The following is a 21,691-nucleotide window of genomic DNA, read 5'->3' as shown; positions in this document are numbered from 1 at the left end:
CTTCAGAGCTGGACAGCCGGAGAGTGGCAGCGGCTGACTGACTGCCCAGTTCTGCAGGCAGCAGTGTGGAAGGGTGCCAATACCACACCATGCCATCCTTACTTTTGTGCTGCTGCTGGCAGCAGCTCTGCCTTCAGAGCCCAGCTCTGAAAGCAGCAGAGCAGAAGTAAGGGTAGCAGTACCACAACCTCTCCCTACAATAATCTGACCCCCCACAACTCCTTTTGGGGTCAGGACCCCTACAATTACACCACCATGACATTTCAGCTTTAAGTAGCTGAAATCATGAAATTTATGATTTTTTAAATCCTCTGACCATGAAATTGACCAAAATGGACCATGAATTTGGTAGGGCCTTAATCATGCGTAATTAAAGCGTAAAGAGGCAGTATTAAGGAGGTGCATGCCACTTTGTCCTTGTCATTTCCCATCTTTTCAGTGTCTAGCTATGTAATTGTAACATTTTCTTACCATCATGTGGTTTCTGTGGGTTACATAGAGAAATTGTGTGATTCATCTAAGGCCATATAACAAGTTATGACATAACCAGAATTAAACTCATCGGTACTTGGTTTCCAGCGCCTTGCTCAGTGCACTAAACAATACTGCTTTTTAATGCATTAAGAAATAGCATATAATTTTTAATCGATTCTGTTCTTACATTAACAATAAAATGAGTTCTTACCATGGGAAAATGTTAGTGGAGTGGGATTTTTATTTCATGTTTTTCTAAATATTAACAATTGTCTCTTTTACTATGTGAGAGGACCTTTCTTTTCAGCATGAGAGTAATTCATTGAATTTCGCTCGTATCTTGTGTGTGTTGGCGCAGTTATTCTGGTGGGAAAACGTCACCTACAACATTTATTGCAACTAATAAAACAGAGCCGCTAATAAAAATATTGAATCAAATGGCAGCAAGAAAAAAATCTTATTCATTATGTGCATTGAAATGTTGCTTCAGTGGCATAATGGTGTTGTTCTACTGTCTGCGTGCGAGATCTTAATTATAACCCAATAGTCCAATTTAGGCGCAACACTGAAATATGGTGAAGGACTGCCCATTGCTGTCTTTTTGTGCTTGGAGGATGGTGACTTGGAAATAAAGCCTTGTGGGGGATTTGAACAGAGAAAATGCTTATGGAAATCTTTAGAATTCCATCTGAAGAAGGGAGGCCCCAATGCCTGTGGAGGGGGGCCCCCAGTGCCCATCTTATCGGAATAGGTGGTTCAATGGTTTGATGATTTAGCTTGTCATTCTTAGAAACCAGGGCTTCCACAACTGAGAAAGGTGTTCGATGCTTTTAATCCGCATACCTGGTGAACATTTTTGTTCATGTCACAAAAATCACTGTCACACTGAAAGGTGAACTGTCAGGCTGAAGGAAGGTTACTATTGGAGTTCCTCAAAGATTGGCCTTGAGACCCATCTTATTTAACATTTTTGTAGTGACTTTGGCACAAAAAGTGGGAGTGTATTAATAAAATTGGCAGATGACACAAAATTGGAAGGGGTATTGCCAATATGGAGGAGTACCAGACTGTTATGTAAGACAATCTGGATGGCCTTGAAAACTGGAGTAACAGAAATGGGTTGAAATTTAATAGTGAAAAGTGCAAGGTCATGGACTTAGGGACTGTGATGGGGTGTACACTAAGCAACAAGGGCTTAAGGGCTTATTTTGGGCTCAGCCCCTGCACCTCCACACCTGCAGCAAATACTCCATCTGCTGGAGGAGTGAAAAGGCAGCGAATTAGCTCAGTTGGCGAGCCGTGCTGAAGGTGTGCAGACGTGCAGCCCACAGATCCAGCAGAGCAGAGTGAAACCTAAAGGCTCTGATGCAGCTGCCCAAAGGGGCCCTCTGTGAGAGAAAGGAGGAACCTCCGTAGAGACAGGCAGAGAGGGAAGTATCCTGTGGCCCTGGACAGTGGCAACTCCCTCTTGTTTCTTTTTTATTTGGATCTTCCTACCAGGCAAAGGCCTTGGACTGAGCTGACCCCGGGGAGGAGACGAGAGGAAGATGCCCAGGGAGGACAGCCTTAATTAGCCTTGGTTGCCAGGTTACTGGTAGCCCAAAGGGCCCTGGGTTGGAGCCTGGTGGAGTGGAAGGGCCTAGGCTCCCCTCGCCTCAACACCCTTGACAGTCTGAGGTTTTGGCCATGACCACTAGGCCACGCTTCCCAATCAGACCCTGAGTGGAGACCATTACACACTGGTGGAGAACGTGGGTATTTGATTCCACCCCTGAGAGAAGAGGAGATTGACTGACCTAGGTGGCCAAACAGCCTGATTTAGAACAACATGGGCTAGTTGGCCAGTGACGATGGAGAGCAGCCAATAGCTTGGTTGATGGTCAGGGCACTTACTTGGGATATGGGAGGTCCAGGTTGAAATCTCTGGATTGAATGAGATAAATTCTCCTCTCTCTTTCTCTCATTTTGACCAGAAATTTCAAAATGTAAAATAAACAGATACATGGCTTCAAAAAGTTTCTGTGTTGACAAATTTGCATTTTCAGATCGAAAAAACCGTTTTGTTGAAAATTTCATGATCAGCTCTAGTCAGGACTGATGTGCATTAGCAAAGCTCTGGGGGCTTGGGGAGTTAATAGTAGGAGGTCATTATAGGTTAACATGAATCATAGAATCATAGGACTGGAAGGGAACTTGAGAGCTCATCTAGTCCAGTCCCCTGCACTCATGGCAGGACTAAGTATTATCTAAACTATCCCTGACAGGTGTTTATCTAACCTCTTAAAAATCTACAATGAAGGAGATCTCACAGCCTCCGTAGGCAATTTGTTCTGGTGCTTAACTACCCTGACAGAAAGTTTTTCCTAATGTCCAACCTAAACCACCGTTGCTGCAATTTAAGCCCATTGCTTCTTGTCCTATCCTCAGAGGTTAAGAAGAACAATTTTTCTCCCTCCTCCTTGTAACAAACTTTTATGTGCTTTTATGGAAGTGTCAAGTATCAGAGGGGTAGCCGTGTTAGTCTGGATCTGTAAAAGCAGCAAAGAATCCTGTGGCACCTTATAGACTAACAGACGTATTGGAGCATGAGCTTTCGTGGGTGAATACCCACTTCATCAGATGCATCTGACGAAGTGGGTATTCACCCACGAAAGCTCATGCTCCAAAACGTCTGTTAGTCTATAAGGTGCCACAGGATTCTTTGCTGCTTTATGGAAGTGCTTTGTCAGAGCTGTTTGCAGGAGCCAACCCTTCTATTCTGCGTTGACTCTAGTCCAGTGGTTCTCAACCAATTTACCATTGTGGGCTGTATATACAGCTTTCTATGTGTTATGTGGGCTGCATCCACACATACCTGTATGGCCCTGAGGCTATCACGTGGGCCGCAGCTGTGCACTGATTGGGCCACAAGCAACCCACCGGCCATGGGTTGAGAACCACTGTGTCAGTGCTGTTGTCCCTTAGGATCTTGAAATAATGTGGATTCATTCTGCCTTTTGATAAAGTAGTGTGTATGTTCTTTTTTCTCTGAATGACTTGTCAGCAACCAGACTGCAGGCGTTTGTGTATAACAATTTTTTATTTTCTTAGGTCCTGCTTTGCTGCTCACCAGTGATAATATCAAACAGCGGCTTGGTTCTGCTGCACTAGACAGGTACCCATTTCCCTTGACCCACTACTTATTGAGCAATGCTAAGGAAGAGCCAAGATGCACTTGTCTAAAAATCATACTCTCAGCATGAGGAATATAATACCATTTGCTAAAATATTTACATTCCCATCAAAAAGTAAGTCAAGCATATTAACCTTTTTAAAGTAGAACTAAGTTGTTTTTTTTTAAACTTTATTTTCCACAGATTCTCATTTTTCACTTGTCAAGCATATGCTTTTGAAATAGGTGTCAGGTTAATTATCCTAGTCCTTGAATGAGTGGATGTTTTGCGTTCATTTGTAAAAATGTCATGAAATGTCTGATTAATGTTAGGTAGAGGCATACCCCGGTTCTTCAGTGTGTGTGTATTTAATGGAACAAATAGCAGGAAAATAAATGAGTAAGAGAGCCTGGAAATGTTAGCTGAGACATGACTGAACCCAGATATGAGGAACTTCTCAAGCTTGTCAGTTACAAATGTGTTAGGCTTTCTTTTCACTTAACTTCTCTGCTCAAATAGCTTAATTTCCTGTATTGCTTATTGCTTGTGAATGTCCTTACCCAGCCGGCCTGTCTGGGAATATGGAACCTGGGTCTTAACCTGATTCTACAGTAGCAACCTTGGTAAAGGCTCATTACAACTGGACCTTCTAGCCCAGCTTTGGTTCTGAGAGCAGGATTCCTGAAAATGGCAATACCCTGCTGGTTTACAAGATTAAAGCAGAAGAACAGTGCTGCTTCTTTGCAAAGCCTGTGATGACTGCAGAGTAGCTTAGCCTTGGATTTGTTAAGGTTGTGGCTGAACCCTGAAGGTTTTAGAAGTTTTGTCGATGCTGATCCAAACTTTATAAATGTTCCTGTCTGTCCTTCCCGCTCAGAGGCTCTGGTTTCCACCTCCTCCATGTCCCCTATTAAAACTGCCAACCTTCCTCCTTCACTTCTTGAAGACCCTGTTGCAGAGCAGAGCTTCTCTGGTGGCATTGCATTCAAAGTGCACTGCTCTGGGGTTCTGCACCCCAGAGAACATTACAATCCCAGGAACATGCACTGTTAGATACGAGCAGTGGCCAGGGTCCAGCTGCACCAAAAGCATCCTCAGAGGTAGCATAGGGGAGAGGGCTTCAGGGAAGGTGCTTTGGCTGTGTGGGAACGTTAAGGGAATTAATTTCTTATTCACATGTGAAGAGGGTCTCACATTTAACTTGGAGGATGGAGGAAGGTTTGTTTTGGCCTTTTTTTTTTTTCCAGACTGGCTTTTCCCATACCAAGATGATAGTGGAGCTGAGCAGCTGAGATTCTAGCAGAGGTGCAATGTGTGGAGGCACAGATGCTTCCCCCCTCCCCCAATGATTAGGAAGACCGTGTTTAAAAAAAAAACAACACAATATTTAAGTAGGTTAGATTTCAGTCCTTTCAGTCATTAGACGTGTCCCATTTAAAAAATGTTTGGGTGATCCCAGCTTCTGTTTATAGCCTCTAACATTTCCTCTCTGGGCTCAGTCCTCCACTCTGGCTGAATTCTTGCTGTGAATTGATCGTAATTGTTTTATTTGTTTGTGTCCTCTAGTATCCATGAGTACAGGCTATCCAGCTGGCTGGGGCAGCAGGAAGATATTCACCGTATTGTGCTCTACCAGTCTGACAGCACCCTTACTCCTTGGACACAGCGCTGTATCCGACAGGCAGACTGCATCTTAATAGTAGGGTTGGGAGAACAGGAGCCCACTGCTGGAGAGGTGCGAAATGTCTTTCTTTTTGTCTGAGGGTGGGGGCAAAATTGCAAAACAACCTATTGTGTGACTGAGGCCTTTTTCTGGCTTTTTGTTGTATTGGATTTGATACCCCTTGGGCATAAAATAGTGCAATCAAAAGGCTGAGAAATGTACATTATCATTATTTGATAGAGGGGAGGGATAGCTCAGTGGTTTGAGCATTGGCCTTCTAAACCCAGGGGTGTGAGTTCAATCCTTGAGGGGGCCATTTGGGGAACTGGGGTAAAAATCTGGGGATTGGTCCTGCTTTGAGCAGGGGGTTGGACTAGATGACCTCCTGAGGTCCCTTCCAACCCTATGATTCTATGATTATCACCTCCCTGGAAGTTTCTTTGAATTCCTGGGAGTTTGGGGAAACCTACCCCCTGCAGTCTCTGTGTACATCACCTCCTTGGCTTGTCTCAGCCTTGGAACAGAACTAGTGAGTAGATGGAGAATGGGAGTGCTGTAAGTTAGCTATGATAATAATGAAAAGTAAAGGAGGGAAGAATGGAAGAAGGAGAAAAGAATATTTGAAAAAAGTGTCCTTATGTAAAATAGGCTGAGAACACACAAAGCAGTAGTAAGCATTTTTAAACTTTACTTTATATCAGCTTGGGAGTAGATTTCATTTTATATGAACGTCACATGTCCACCTTGTTTAGGTGTACAGTAGGCATTATATGGAAATAGTGTTCAACTTGTTTCCTTTAAACGGCTCTTTATAAGTTCCTGCTAATCTTCAAGCAGGGAAGAATTAACTGGCTAACTTTGTTAAGAGTAGCCATATAAATGCAAAGGAAGATGAAAATATATTAGCCTAAACTACCTTTGTCTGATTTGTCCTAGTGTGCACATTTACACAGCTCTCTGCACATGCAGATGAGGTGAGGAGCAAGATGGGCATGTGGAGGAAAGTAGAGATGGTTTACTTTTGTAAGAAGTACTGTACTCTGTTAGATTGGCTCTGTACTAGTGGATAACTGCTTGTCTGACTGTGTGAGTGTAATGTGCTTCAGCTAGAAAGGATGCTGGAGAACACAGCAGTCCGAGCCCAGAAGCAGCTGATCCTGCTCCATAAAGAGGATGGGCCTCTCCCTTGCCGAACTGTGGAGTGGCTCAACATGAGAAGCTGGTGCTCAGCTCATCTTCACCTCCGCTGTCCTCGTCGAGTCTTCTCCAGGAGGAGTCTGCCCAAGCTGGTAAGGGATACCTGCCTCTATGTGTTGGTCTTCTGTCAGCATTTTCAGAACTAGCACCACATTTACTGTTCATTAAAGAGAACCTGGGATAATGTCAGTGCATCATGCTGTGACCTGCAGTTGGGAAAGGTATTACCAAGACATTGTCTCCATTAACTAAGGACCTAATTCATTGTAGAAACCTAGTAGAGATCCTTGATTTACAGCTGATTTAGGGACTGAAGGATGTTTGCAGGGGTTTTGATCTGTTGGAGCCAGTGAATATGTATAACTGTTGCAGATGATACTAAACTGCTCAAGATAGTTAAGACCAAAGCAGACTGTGAAGAACTTCAAAAAGATCTCACAAAACTAAGTGCTTGGGCAACAAAATGGCAAATGAAATTTAATGTGGATAAATGGAAAGTAACGCACATTGGAAAAAATAACCCCAATTGTACATACAATATGATGGGGGCTAATTTAGCTACAACGAATCAGGAAAAAGATCTTGGAGTCATTGTGGATAGTTCTCTGAAGACATGCACTCAGTGTGCAGAGGTGGTCAAAAAAGCAAACAGGATGTTAGGAATCATTAAAAAGAGGATAGAAAATAAGACAGAGTATCTTATTGCCTTTATATAAATCCATGGTATGCCCACATCTTGAATACTGCATACAGATGTGGTCTCCTCATCTCAAAAAAGCTATACTGGCACTAGAAAAGGTTCTGAGAAAGGCAACTAAAATGATGAGGGGGTTGGAATGGGTCCCATATGAGGAGAGATTAAAGAGGCTAGGACTTTTCCGCTTGGAAAAGAGGAGACTAAGGGGGGATATGATAGAGGTATATAAAATCATGAGTGATGTAGAGAAAGTAAATAAGGAAAAGTTATTTACTTATTCCCATAATACAAGAACTAGGGGTCACCAAATGAAATTAATGGGCAGCAGGTTTAAAACAAATAAAAGGAAGTTCTTCACACAGCGCACAGTCAACCTGTGGAACTCCTTGCCTGAGGAGGTTGTGAAGGCTAGGACTGTAACAGTGTTTAAAAGAGAACTGGATAAATTCATGGAGGTTAAGTCCGTTAATGGATATTAGCCGGGAAAGGTGTCTCTAGCCTCTGTTTCTCAGAGGGTGGAGATGGATGGCAGGAGAGATCACTTGAACTGTTATGTAGCCCTGTCATCGGGTGGTCCCCCTGAGAGTCCTTTCAGGCCTTAATCACAGACTGCACCACCCTAGGTCTCTTTCACCACCATATTTCCTTGTATTCTTCTAGCAGGCCACAGCCAGTAGTGATATTTACATCTATTATCCATCCGTAGCCAGCTCTCCTTGCTTGTTTCTAGGGAAGGGAACTATAGTAGCAGCATCTAGTTCTGCCTGCTTCAGCCTTTCTTAAGGCTTCCTGTTCTCCCCCATACTACCGTCCTTCCTGCTTACATAGTCCTAGCTCAGAGGTGGGCAGATTACAGCCACATCCGACCCGCTGGACTCTCCTGCCTGGCCCCTGAGCTCCTGGCCCTAGAGGCTAGCCCCTGGTCCTGTCTCTGTTGTCCCCTCCCCCGCAGCCTCAGCTCACCGCGCCACAGCTGGGGCTGGCTCCAGCTTTTTTGCTGCCCCAAGCAGCAAAGGAAAAAAAAAAGCCTGATTGAGCTGCTGCCAAAGAGGAAGAGACGGGGTGTAGGACTCACTGCTGAATTTCCACCGAAGACTAAAATGGGGCACTTGAGCTGCCGCCGAAATGCTGCCCCAGTAACAGACAGAATGCTCCCAGTTTCTATTGGCCGCCCCAGGCACCTGCTTCCATCGCTGGTGCCTGGAGCCAGCCCTGGCCACAGCTTGACTCTGTGCTGCGTGGTGGCATGGCTGGCTCCAGGCAGCGTGGTCAGGGGGCGGGGAGCGGGAGGGTTGGATAAGAGGGCAGGGGAGTTCTGGGTGGTGGTCAGGGGGCAGGGGTGTGGATAGGGGTTGGGTCGGTCAGAGGGCAGGGAACAGGGAGGTTGAATGGTGGCATGCGTCCCGGGTGGAATGAGAGGAGGGGTTGGATGAGGTGGCAGGGGGCAGTCAGGGATGGGAGTCTGGGGGCGGTCAGGGGACAGGGAGGGGTGGATGGGACAGGGGTCCTCAGGGGGCCATCATGGGACAGGGAATGGGGGGTTGGATGGGGCAGGAGTCCGGGGGTGTTGGGTAGGGGGCGGGGGCTGGGCTACACTTGGCTTTTGGGGAGGCACAGCCTCCCCTAACCGGCCCTCCATACGATTTCGGAAACTCGATGTGGCCCTCAGACCAAAAAGTTTGCCTGCCCGTGTCCTAGCTGAGGGGATACTTCTGCCCGATTAGCCCCTCAGCTGTATCTCTATTCAGTTAATTGGTTTCCTCTGCCAACTATCTGTCTTCCAGTTAGGTCCCTATTAATATAGCCTAGTGGTGGTAGAGTGACAGGGTGCTGCGTTAGTGTCTGACTCAGTATGCCCTGTTACAAGCCCTTAGTGTCATCAAAAGGCTCTCAGTGTTTGAGGAGAGGGTGCAGAGAGCCAAGCAGGCTGAAATCCTGCATAAATTGAGGAACTTCTTTGTGGAATACAAGAATGAGGCTTTCTGATGGTTAGTTACAACTAGTTGCATTTTCTTAGTGGTTGAGTTCAACATTTGATGTTTTCCTTCCTGTTCATTTTTGGATACTTTGTGGTTTTATTTTTTTATTTTATTTTATTTTTATTTTTTTAGGAGGTTGGGCGGGAGGAAGGTATGTCATGACTTTATCTTTCCCAAGAAGCTGCACAGTACATATAGACTCATAGACTTAAGGTCAGATCATTATGATCATCTAGCTGACCACCTGCACAATGCAGGCCACAGAATCTCACTCACCCACTCCTGTATCAAACCTGTATCTCAGCCATTGAAGTCCTCAAATCATGGTTTAAAGACTTCAGGGTGCAGAGAATCTTCCAGCAAGTGACCCGTGTTCCATGCTGCAGAGGAAGACAAAAACCCCCCCAGGGCTTCTGCCAATCTGCCCTGGAGGAAAATTCCTTCCCAACCCCAAATACGGCAATCAGCTAAACCCTGAGCATGTGGGCAAGACTCTCCAGCCAGACACCCAGGAAAGAATTCTCTGTAGTAACTCAGATTCTACCCTATCTAACATCCCATCACAAGCCACTGGGCGTATTTACCGCTAGTAGTCAAAGATGAATTAATTGTCAAAATTAGGCTATCCCATTATACCATCCCCTCCATAAACTTATCAAGCTTAGTCTTGAAGCCAGATATGTCTTTTGCCTCCACTACTCTCCTTGGAAGGCTGTTCCAGAACTTCACTCCACTGATGGTTAGAAACCTTGGTCTAATTTCAAGTCTAAACTTCCTGATTGCCCATTTATATCCTTTTGTTCTTGTGTCCATCCCTAGTATTTATTCCTCTGTTATATTTATAGAGAGCAATCATATCTCCCCTCAGCCTTCTTTTGGTTAGGCTGAACAAGCCAAGCTCTTTCAGTCTCCTTTCATATGACAGGTTTTCCATTCCTCGGATCATCCTAGTGATGGTTCGCTGAACCTGTTCCAGTTTGAATTCATCCTTCTTAAACATGGGAGACCAGAACTGCACACAGTATTCCAGATGAGGTCTCACCAGTGCCTTGTATAATGGTACTAACACCTCCTTATCTCTCCTGGAAATATCTCGCCTTATGCATCCCAAGACCACATTAGCTTTTTTCACAGCCATATCACATTGGTAGCTCAGTCATCCTGTGATCAACCAATACTGCGAGGTCCTTCTCCTCCTCTGTTACTTCCAACTGATCCCTCCACAGCTTATAGCAATAGTTCTTGTTATTACTCCCTAAATGGATGACCTTGCACTTTTCACTATTAAATTTCATCCTGTTACTATTACTCCAGTTTACAAGGTCATCCAGATCTTCCTGTATGATATCCCGGTCCTTCTCTGTGTTAGCAATACCTCCGCAAACTTTATTAACACATTCCCACTTTTTGTGCCAGGGTCAGTAACAAAAAGATTAAATAAGATTGGTCCCAAAACTGATCCCTGAGGAACTCCACTAGTAACCTCCTTCCAGCCTGACAGTTCACCTTTCAGTACGACCCTTTGTAGTCTCCCCTAACCCATTCCTTATTCACCTTTCAATTTTCATATTGATCCACAGCTTTTCCAATCTAGCTAATAATTCCTCATGTGGAACCATATCAAATTCCTTACTGAAATCAAGGTGAATTAGATCCACTGCATTTCCCTTGTCTAAAAAATCTATTATCTTCTCAAAGGAAATCAGGTTGGTTTGGCACGATCTATCTTTTGTAAAACCATGTTGTATTTTGTCCCAATTACCATTGACCTCAATGTCCTTGACTACTTTTTCCTTCAACATTTTTCCAAGACCTTGCATACTACAGATGTCAAACTGAAAGGCCTGTAGTTGCCTGGATCACTTTTTTTTCCCTTTCTTAAAAATAGGAACTATGTTAGCAATTCTCCAGTCATACGGTACAACCCCTGAGTTTACAGATTCATTAAAAATTCTTCCTAATGGGCGTGCAATTTCATGTGCCAGTTCCTTTAATATTCTTGGATGAAGATTATCTGGGCCCTTCTGATTTTGTCCCATTAAGCTGTTGGAGTTTGGCTTCTGCCTCAGACGTGGTAATATCTACCTCCATATCCTCATTCCTATTTGTCATCCTACCATAATCTCTAAGCTCTTCATTAAAGACTGAGGCAAAGTATTTGTTTAGATATTGGGCAATGCCTAGATTATCCTTAATCTCCACTCCATCCTTGGTGTTTAGGGGTCCCACTTCTTCTTTCTTTGTTTTCTTCTTATATATATGGCTATAGAACCTTTTACTGTTGGTTTTAATTCCCTTTGCAAGGTCCAACTCTACATGGGTTTTGTCCTTTCTCACTTTATCCCTACAAGTTCTGACCTCAATAAGAAGGTAGCTTTACTTGCTGATCACTCCCATCTTCTATTCCTTGTAGGCTTTCTGCCTTTTCTTAATCACCTCTCTGAGATGCTTGCTCGTCCAGTTGGTTTACAATCCCTGCCTATTAATGTTTTCCCCTTTCTTGAGATGAAGGCTTGTGATAGTTTCTGCAACTTTGACTTGAAGTTATTCCAGGCTTCCTCCACCTTTAGTTCCCAAGTTCTTCAGTCCAATCCACTTCCCTAACTAATTTCCTTAATTCTTTAAAGTTAGCCCTTTTGAAATAAAAAAAACCCTAGTTTGAGATCTATTTTTGTTTATCCTTCCATTTAATTTAAACTGAATTAGCTCACGATCGCTCGAACCAAGGTTGTCCCCTACAACCATTTCTTCTGTGAGGTTCTCACTACTCACCAAAAACAAATCTAAAATGGCATCCCCTCTTGTTGATTCAGCAACTACTTGGTGAAGGAATCCATCAGCTATTGCATCTGGGAAAATCTGAGCCCTATTATTGTTACTAGCACTTGTCCTCCAGTCTATATCTGGGAAGTTAAAGTCTCCCATGATCACACAATTCCCATTAGCGTTTACTTCATTAAAAACATTAAAGAGGTCTCTATTCATATCCAAATCAGATCCCGGCGGTATATAGCACACCTCAAGCACTATCTCCGGGGAGGCTCTAGTAGCTTTCTTCCCCAATGTGATTTTTGCCCAGACAGACTCTGTCTTTTCCATTCCATCCCTTCTTATTTCCTTAGTCTACCTCATCATTGATATACAATCCTACTCCTCCACCTTTGCCTTTATTTCTGTCTTCGCTAAACAGCACATGCCTTTCAATTCCTGTACTCCAGTCATGACTACTATTCCACCATGTTTCTGTTATCCCTATAATATCTGGTTTCACTTCCTGCACCAGTAACTCTAGTTCCTCTATTTTGTTACCTGGGCTCCTCGCATTGGTGTGCAAACTTCTCAATTCTTGCTATTTAGCTTCACTCACATTCTTTACCTGACTAGGCCCAGACGTTCTACTACCAGTATCACCTATTAGAATTGTATCTACAGTATCCTCCCTCCATATGTCCATTCTCCTACCCACGACAGTATCCTTTCTTGCTTCGTTTTCTTCCCTCAATGTTAAAATCCGGTGTGGAGATTACCTGGACATCTCCCAACCATCTCCCCCCAATTCCTAGTTTAAAGCTCTCTGAATCAGTTGTGTCAGCCTCCATCCTAGAAGTCTATTTCCCTCCCTACTCAGGTGAAGTCCATTGCAAGCGAACAGTCGTCTGTCCATGAATGCCTCCCAGTGGCCATACATCCCAAAGCCCCACCACTGCCTGAGCCATCTGTTGATCACCATAATCTTGTCACACCTTTGTTGCCCTTCTCTAGGAACAGGCAGAATCCCACTGAAGATCACCTGAGCCTCGATTTCCTTAAGTGTCTTCCCCAGCTGGCATAGTCTCCCTTGATACGTTCCAGCGAGAATCTAGCCATATCATTCATTCCCACATGAAGGACAATCAGCGGATTCTTTCCCGCTCCCATTAGGATCCCCTTCAGCCTCAGGTCTACGTCCCGTATCTTAGCACCGGGCAGACAGCACACCCTTCTGTTCTCCGGATCAGCTCTGGTTACAGGCCTGTCTGTTCTCAGTAAGGAGTCCCAGTCACGTAGACCTGCCTTTTCCTGGTGACGATGTGATTCTCCGGTCTATCCCCTGCTCCCACTGGCTGCAAGTCCTCTCGATTCCTATTCACCCTTGCAATCCTCTGCAGCCCATCCCGTATCCTTCTGGGGCTCATGTTTGGTGTCATCTCCATTGACTCCTCCCCTCTCCTTATAGGACTAGCTGCTCTTCTCTTCTTCCTTGCCCTCTCACCTTCAGCGACCACCTGCTGTGCCTCTTCTTTATTTTTCAACTCTGCAAACCTGTTCCTGAGCTCTATTGCTCCTTCACTAGCCCGTCTTTTCCTCTCCCTGGTTCGCTTAGTCACATGCTTCCACCATCCACTTTCATCACTCAGCATTCTCCTCTCAGAATTCTTTGGTCCTGCTTCCATCTGCAAGTCTGAGCTTTTCCCTTCAGCCTCATCTTGTCTTTGCTCCATCATCTGCTCGAACCCCCTTCTAAACTCAACCAGAGTTTCCATCTGCATCTCCAGTCCTCGGATCTTTTCTTCCATCAGCTCTATCAGGCGGCACTTCATGCAGACAAAACTCTTTTCAAGTACCTCCTCCAGGATCATGTACATGTCGCAGCTTCCACAGCCAGTCATCTTCATTGTGTCTTCCACTGCTTGGGTCACTAAAACTGCTGCCTCTGTATCTGTCATAGGCTTCCCACCTAAGTCCTGTAAATCTGGAAACACAAACCAACCCAAAACACCACCACCCACAGCAAAACAAATCGCAGTATCTTGTCATGCAGCGCAATTGCACATTTTCAACCCAGTGGAAGAGGGAGCCTTTTAAACATGTGGTCAAAACTGGTGGCCACCTTAATACAGTGAAGCCTGAGTAGCTGTTTCTCTTACAAATTCCCTCAGCCTCCAGGTTTTGTAACAAAATGTCAGAACAATTGGAAATGGCATCAATGTGAAGCTTGGTTGTATATCATGGGATTCTGCCTAGTTGAAGTTGTAGAGAAGAAGTAACTTATTTTGCCGGCAGGTCCATCTTTCAAGTAGATTAACTGCTGTAGTGTTAGAAAGAGAGCGAGAGAGCTTCAGCTCTAGTTAGCTGTTCATTTAGGGATCAGTTCTATCCCATTGATTACACTGGGAGCTCTCGGTGCTCTTCAACTTTGAAAATTAGGCCACCTCTCTTTAGTCCCTGAATGTGGGCTATATGCCTAATATTTTGTCCTTCTCTTCTTTGCCTCAGTGCCTCTGTTTATAGATGAAAAATGTGACCATGCAAAATGTTGTTATTTCCATGTGTTTGTCTGGCGAGCCTTCCCTTAGCTTATTTGTTGACCTAGGTCCCCTCTTTAAATACCAGGGAGGGTAACATCCCTTAACATAGGTTTGTTTTGAAATGTTGAAGGAAACAAGTTTGTGGGCTACACTCTCTGATTATGACATCTAAAAGAAAATTAAAATCCTGCTCAGTTTGTTTAATGATTTTGTTAGTGACACAAGCTGAGCCAATTCTTTGTGTGTCTGAAGGCGTAATCTGTCAGCCATGACTAGGAAGGAGGGGTGAGAACATGTTTGTTTCATCTTGTCCTTTGGTTCACCCCCCTCTCCATATGGTTCTCCATAATGGACAAATGAGTGCTAGAGACAATCATCCGAGGTTGCAACCTTTAATTTCCTTTAGCTCCTATCCTCTGACAAGGTACTTGCAAGCTACAGGGTCAAAGGATTACCCAGACATTGCCACCATGCCGTTCAGCATCGTCTGAATATCAGGGCTATAAAGCACGTTCCCCCATGCATAACTTTCTGTGGAACGTATTTTTTTCATAGACTCACCAAAAAAAAAAATATCAGAGGCTTCAGAGCAGTTGGGAACCTGAAATCCTCTTGGTCAGTGGGTACACTGTTATCTATTCTGGCACCTGTTCACCCGGGACACTACATGTCTTCAATTGACCTCTCTCATATGGATCTCTGCTGCCACGTACAGGATTCACAGCCACTGATTAAGGGCCAACCCCCCTCATCTGTTGCTGCTTGGATGGGTCTTGTAGGTCCATCTGGGTCCGTTCCTAATTGCATTGTGTCTGTAAGGGATTAGGTTACACATCAATGAAGAGGAGAAATATTTGGCTTTTGCCTGTAAGTCAGTTGTCTTCAGTTATGCCTGTGCACTATCTGTGGCCCACCCTGTATTGGTCAGCATTAATGCTAACATGTAACCATTCTTAGATGGAAACAAATGTACACATCTCAATTTTTTTATACTTTAAAAAGGAACTTTCATTATTTTTAGCTGTGTAAATTACAGCCTTCTGGATGGGGGTTTGTGAGTGGGTCTTAGACACTGCAATATGAACAGCTTTGATCTGCCTCCTGATCTTCCAGGAGAAAACCCAACCATTAGATGCGAGTCATAATATTCCTATGATCTTTACCTCCTACATACAGACAGTACCAGTTGTGCAAATGCAACTGTTGACAGCACTGGCATTAAAATCATTGCTTGTATTAAAACCCAGATTCTTAATATTGTAGTAACATCATGTCTGTGATTCCTGCTGTCCACATCTACCATTTTTCTGCCTTCCCCCTTTGGCTTATGAACTCTGAATGCAGCTTATGGAAGCACCCTTGGTTCCTCAACCACCTCAACCTTAGATGGAGCTCTGGCAGTTGTTCCCATTGAGATTTCCTCAACTTGTCCTCGTTTCTTATGTTAATAGATAGTCTGAGGGCTTGTTTCCACTTACCAGGGGATTGACGCTTGGCAGTTGATCCACCAGGGATCAGTTTAGCGGGTCTGGTGAAGACCCGCTAAATTGACCACCGATTGCTCTCTTGTCAACTCCGGTACTCTACTGGAACGAGAAGCATAAGGTAAGTCGACGGGAGAGTTTCTCCCATTGACCTAGCGTGGTGTAGACACCACAGTAAGTTGACCTAAGGTACGTCAACTCCAGTTACATTTAGCCCCGTAATGTAGACCTGCCCTTAGTAGCTCTTAACATTCGACTAATTAGTTATAAGTAGTAGTAGTTAAGCGTCCTAGTTTAAAAAATATATATTTTTCTTTCATATGTGTTATATATTATGGATACTAGGTAGTAGTTCTCCCAGCTTCAGACATTGTCTGTTATTCCAGGAGGTTTTCGTGGTAAATGACAAGCACTCCCACTGCATCTGGGGAATCATACATTGCCCAGGAGAGCTACATCTGTCTGGTGCTGAAACCAAGAGCCTGGAAAAACATGGAGATAAAACTTCATTTCCTCATGCTGGAACACTCTCTATGCCTGGCTTCTGACCCATGCCAAGGGACACCCCCTGTACTCTGGTCTCTGAGCAAATCTGCTGCCTCCACAATATTGGAGTCCCATATCTCCGGGTCATCTAAGAGGAAGACCCAAGACTCCTCTCATAATTCCTTAAAGGCCCATGCCACTGGATCATCAGGTAGAGAATGTACGTCAAAAAAAACCAAGGTTGTCAGTCTCTTCAACCACTCAGGCACCATATGCTCTCCAGTCAGGTACCCGCAAAGCGGCTGGTTCCTCCGTTGCCCAGGGCATCACTAGATTGAAAGATGGCAAAGTCTTGGTCCAGAGAGATTGCACTGTTAGCAGATTGAGGTGGCAAGAAGAGCGCTTCTGCTTCCTTGGTACCAAAGAAACCCACTTGGGCTCCAAAGTTATGCTCAGAATGAAAAAGGACAAAGCTAGAGTCATCCTAACAGTTCCGACCTGGCCCAGATTTCTTACCTGATTCAGCTGGCCGTTTGCTCTCAATCACTCTCCACGCCGCTCCTCATCTTCTGTCCCAGGAAAGCGAGATGATCCTTGTACAAGGGTTAGCTGGGGCTCAACCCTCTCCAGGGCCGTGGGGAGCCACACCAGCTCACGAACCGCAGTTAACGTTTGGGGGAATTAGTCTCTCCGCGGGGTCTCCCTCAGCAGCCCTTGCAGTAACTGAAATATGCACCATCAGCCCAGGCCCTGGGTCAGAGTGGAGCAACAGTGAGTCAGGCACTTCAGGCCCTCAGGCAGGGCTGAGCAGTAACAGTACAAGCAATAGGAAGCCCAGGCCTTGGGTCAGGGCGGGGCAAAAGGCCTAGGGGAGGGAGAGGGGGAGACCCACGAATTGGGTGGCAGGGGGACACAGGCCCTTCCACTTCACTGCGTCCCAGCCCGGGGCCCTGGCAGCGGCAGAAAACCCGCTGCTTAGTCAGTGGGGATCCTGGCCGCAACACACCGACATGGGCTCTGGCAATGCTGCAGCCAGACTGGGGTCGGCTGTCCCTGGGCTACTTCCACACTCCCCCTCGGTTAGTACCTGGGTCAGGGTGTTGTCCTCTGGAGGGTCCAGCACCATAGGTTCCTCGGGGTAGTGGGCGAGCGGCAGGCCCAGCAACTCCTCTGGGTAGCGGCCACAGGGCGGGTCCGGCAACTCCTCCAGGTAGTGGGCACAGAGCAAGTCAGGCCAGTCCTGGCCTGTAGCTTGAGCCGAGGGGTTTCCCAGTCACGGGCAAGGCTAGAGACATCTGGTCTCTCCAGTGACTGGGGCCTTACTGAGCTCTGAGGGTGGCCTTTATACTTCCGGGTCGCCGCCTGACCCTCTGGGGGCGGGTTCAGAGCTCCCTAGCTCTACCCACTCCAGCCTCCGGACAGGCTCTTCCCCATCTGGGGTCGCAGAGAGCCACACCACCTCACTACAGTCCTTTACCCCAATCTCACAGTGCTTCGTCTCAATTCACGGGATTAAAGGCAACCTGCTCAGAGGATATAAAGTGAGTAATATTGCGTAGCAGGAAGCAATCCATTCACTGTACATACTCTCAAAAATGGATGAGATTTGTCTGTTGGTGTGACTTCGAACATATGCCACCAATGACCCGTTGCTGCTGGATATACTGGACTATATCCTACCTCTAAAAAGCTTGGGACTCTCAGTGAGCTCCATAAGAGTTTACCTGGCAGTTATCATGGCTTTCTACCCCCCAATAAAGGGTTAGTCCACCTTTGCCCACCCAACCACAGCAAGATTCTTCAGGGGACCTGGAAACCTCTACACGCCAGTCCAAAACCCTGCTCCTGTTTGGGACTTAAGTCGAGTCCTTAAATGCTTCACAAGACCCCCGTTTGAACCAACAGCTAATCTGCTCACTGCTCAATTTATCAATGAAGACAGCATTCCTGATAGCCATCATGTTGGCACAGCAGGTTGAGGAACTAGGAGCCCTGATTACATGCCCCCCTTTCACAGTAGTTTTTAAGGACAAGGCCATGCTGCAACACCCTCAAAATTTTACCCAAAGTTTCTTCTGAGTTTCGTGTTAACCAACCCATTTACCTGCCTCTTTTCCACCCCACACTGCATCTAGATAACCAGGAGGCACTGCTGCACACCCATGAAGTCAGGATTGCCCTGGCCTTTTATCTGGACTGGGCAGAGTCCTTCAGAATGACCCACAAGTTGTTTGCTTCAGTAGCAGATAGTCAAAAGGGTCTGCAATCTCTAATCAAAGGCTTTCCAAGTGGAGATCAATCTGTATTAATTCTTGCTACAAATCTTTCAATATTCTAACACCTTTGAATATATGCACTCATTCTGTTAGGTCCATTTTCACATGTATGGCATTCCTCAAGAACGTTCCCGTTACTGAAATACGTTAGGCCACCACTTGCTCACCTAACAGAATGCTATAACTCACAACTCTGCTGCTGGTACTGTGTTTGGTTTGGCTGTACTTTCTTTGGTGAACTGCTCAGAAGTCACTTAGAGTGCAACACCCATAGGGTGGAAGAAGAAGAAATTGTTTCTCATCCTGTGCAATCACTGTCATTATTCAAGATGTGGCCCCCTACAGGCACTCCACTACCTGTCCTCCTTCCCCTCTGCTTCAGAGTTCTCTGCTGTGGAGCTTGGAGATAGAGAAGGAACTGAGGGCGGTTATATAACAGCACAGGACACAAGACTGACTAGAATGCATGCGCGGGTGACACGGACACTGCTATAAAAAATCTCCAGTCAATGCACACCTAGATTGGAGCTCCCATAGGGACACACATCTCAAAGAACCACAGTTACTGCACAGGGTGAGTAACCATTTCTTATGTGAAAGATTTTACTTTTTGAGTTGTGGGGTAACTTAGAGTTATTTTGTCCTGAAATATTGAGAGCTGAACAAATACAGTAAACAGACCACATGGGATGCATGGTGAGCTATTAAGATACCAGCAAAAACAATGAGGAATCTTTGTGGCACCTTAGAGACTAACAAATTTATTTGGATATAAGCTTTTGTGGGCTAAAACTCACTTCATCAGATGCATCGAGTGAAAAATACAGTAAGCAGAATATATATCATAGCACATGAAAAGATGGGAGTTGCCTTACCAAGTGAGGGGTCAGTGCTAACAAACCAATTCAGTTACGGAGCCCAGCCCCGCTTTGCCCCCAGCTCTGCTCCAGCCCAGCCATAGCCTCGGCTCCCAGGCCGGCTGTGGCTATGCCACGAGTCTTTTATTCCAATGTGAAGATACCCTAAAAGCCTTTGAATAGATTCTAGGTACAAAAAGTGCTTTCAATGTATCCGTAGCTTCCTTGGCTCTAGGTACTGAGAGTCCTCTTCTCCCTGGGCAACCCTTTACCAGGTAATTAGAGAGCCAGCAAGCAGGCTTCCCCCACTACCTGAACCCACTATTTATTAGTCCCTTTGTTTTCTGGGAACAGAACCTTGATCCAGATGAGTGAGATTTGCATAAGTGATAAGAGAGGTTTGCAATATCCCAGCTGCACTGTGCTTGTCATAAAATTAAAGCAACTTTAATTTGTGTAATGTTTTCCATGCCAAAGGCGTCTCCAGGTGCTTCCCAGAGTTAAATAATAAATGGCCGAAGGAAAAAAGGAATGAAAAGATGCATGCTGGGGAGAGGAGAGATTTTCAGATAAAAAGAAATGGGGAGAGCTGATGAAGCAGAGGAACAGGGGAATTTTTCTGTGCAGTTGGAGCTGCAGACGAGCTGGTGCTTGCCTGGGCAGTGGCAAGACAGTATGAAGGAAGGTGGAGGCAAACATTCAGCGAGGGGAGGAGCAGAGAAGAGGGGCAAGGACAGGGCAGGCTGATGGGGCCTGACCTTGGAGCAGTGTTCTGAAATGAATGGGGAGAATTTGAGGCTGGGGTAAAGCTGTTGCACTTATTTGTACAAGTGTGAAATTGGTTAGCAGTACCATGCACATACTAGAGACTTTGAACTTGGCGAACCTATATTGAAAATTATTGTAAGAACTGTGGCAACAGGAGATGAAGGTCTGAATGAGGATCACAGGCATTGTTCCACAGATACTAAAAAGCAGATATATAGATATAGAAAATGTGGAAGATATAGAAAAGTGTACAAATTGAAGGCATGTAAAAGGTCTGGAAAGAGGAGATATATAGTGTGCCCCTAGGTTGCTTGTAGGATTGTTTATCAGGGACAGTTGAAGTGGTTATGGCATGTTATTGTTAGTGAAATTAGCTATTTGTTACTATTTTGAACAACTGAAGCTCTACGAATTCAGGTCCCTGTCCAGAATAGGAATGTTCCTAGTGGTAATAATTGGTAGCTCCTTGAAGAATGAAGTTTCTGTTCAAACACACATGATCTTCCTCCAAAGGGCATCTTCCTCATTTAGAGTATACCTTAGCTGCAAATGAAGATGTGATTGTAGCATGTGTAGATGGAGCAAGATGAAAAGTAGCCCGAGTAACAGTAGCAATGAAGACCAGTGGCACAGGCTTCAGCACAGGTTAGCAACCTGAGAATGTATGCAAGGTCTCTGGTGGGCCTGTTCTTAGACTAACAGTCCAAGTTCAAGCCTGTGCCATCATGTCTTCACTTGTGTTGTTACTTGTGCGTGACCCCAAGAGCCCCTTCATGCCCTCTGGCAGGGGGCCCACTGTACAGTAACTCATGTCAGGCCTGACACACTCAGAAACCCAACACACTGTCGTCAGATGTATCCAAAGGATATCTTGTATGGTATTGTATGTAAACTGGTGATGCATTGTGTATAATGAATTATGTATGTGCTGGAAGTATATTCTTCAGATGTGTTTGGACAGCAGTGCGTAAATCCAGCCTACACTAGACAAAGGAATGTGCATGGACCTGTCTGTCAGTCTTGCTTGCAGACAGAGGACAGTGAAAGCACATATACATGTAAGATAATCACAGCAATCAAGTTAAGGGGAAGATAGCTTAGTGAGCATGCTAGGGGACAGAGTGTGTCCCCAGGAAGTCGTCCTGGCTCTTGAGGAAAGACAATGGACTTTGGGGAAATATAAGGAGACCATTATTTAGGGAACAAAGGAGACAGCACCCTCTGATTCTGTGAACATTGGATCCTCTTGCCAGAAGGATTGGAGATGCTGGTGGCTTAATGTAAGTGAGAAAGCTGTTCAGGCAAAGCTAGTAGTAGACATTGGAAAGCATGTTTCATATTGTTTTGTTAGGAGCCATGCCTGTCTCTTT

At 45.2% G+C, this 21,691-nt stretch overlaps 1 protein-coding gene across 7 annotated transcripts in view; it reads left to right on the top strand.

Annotated features, from left to right (window-relative positions):
- PNPLA7 (patatin like phospholipase domain containing 7) overlaps nucleotides 1-21,691 on the top strand; it is a 415,290-nt gene that overhangs the window by 280,941 nt on the left and 112,658 nt on the right. For all 7 annotated transcript variants that reach the window (XM_050926463.1, XM_050926465.1, XM_050926462.1 and 4 more), the window contains 3 exons: nucleotides 3,565-3,628; nucleotides 5,193-5,361; nucleotides 6,396-6,578. In XM_050926463.1, the coding sequence (XP_050782420.1) occupies nucleotides 3,565-3,628; nucleotides 5,193-5,361; nucleotides 6,396-6,578 (416 nt within the window). The remainder of the gene's footprint in view (nucleotides 1-3,564; nucleotides 3,629-5,192; nucleotides 5,362-6,395; nucleotides 6,579-21,691) is intronic.

The sequence above is a fragment of the Gopherus flavomarginatus genome, chromosome 17 (assembly GCF_025201925.1).
Source record: "Gopherus flavomarginatus isolate rGopFla2 chromosome 17, rGopFla2.mat.asm, whole genome shotgun sequence".
Taxonomy (NCBI): Eukaryota; Metazoa; Chordata; order Testudines; family Testudinidae; genus Gopherus; species Gopherus flavomarginatus.
This window is presented reverse-complemented; position numbering and strand designations above follow the sequence as displayed.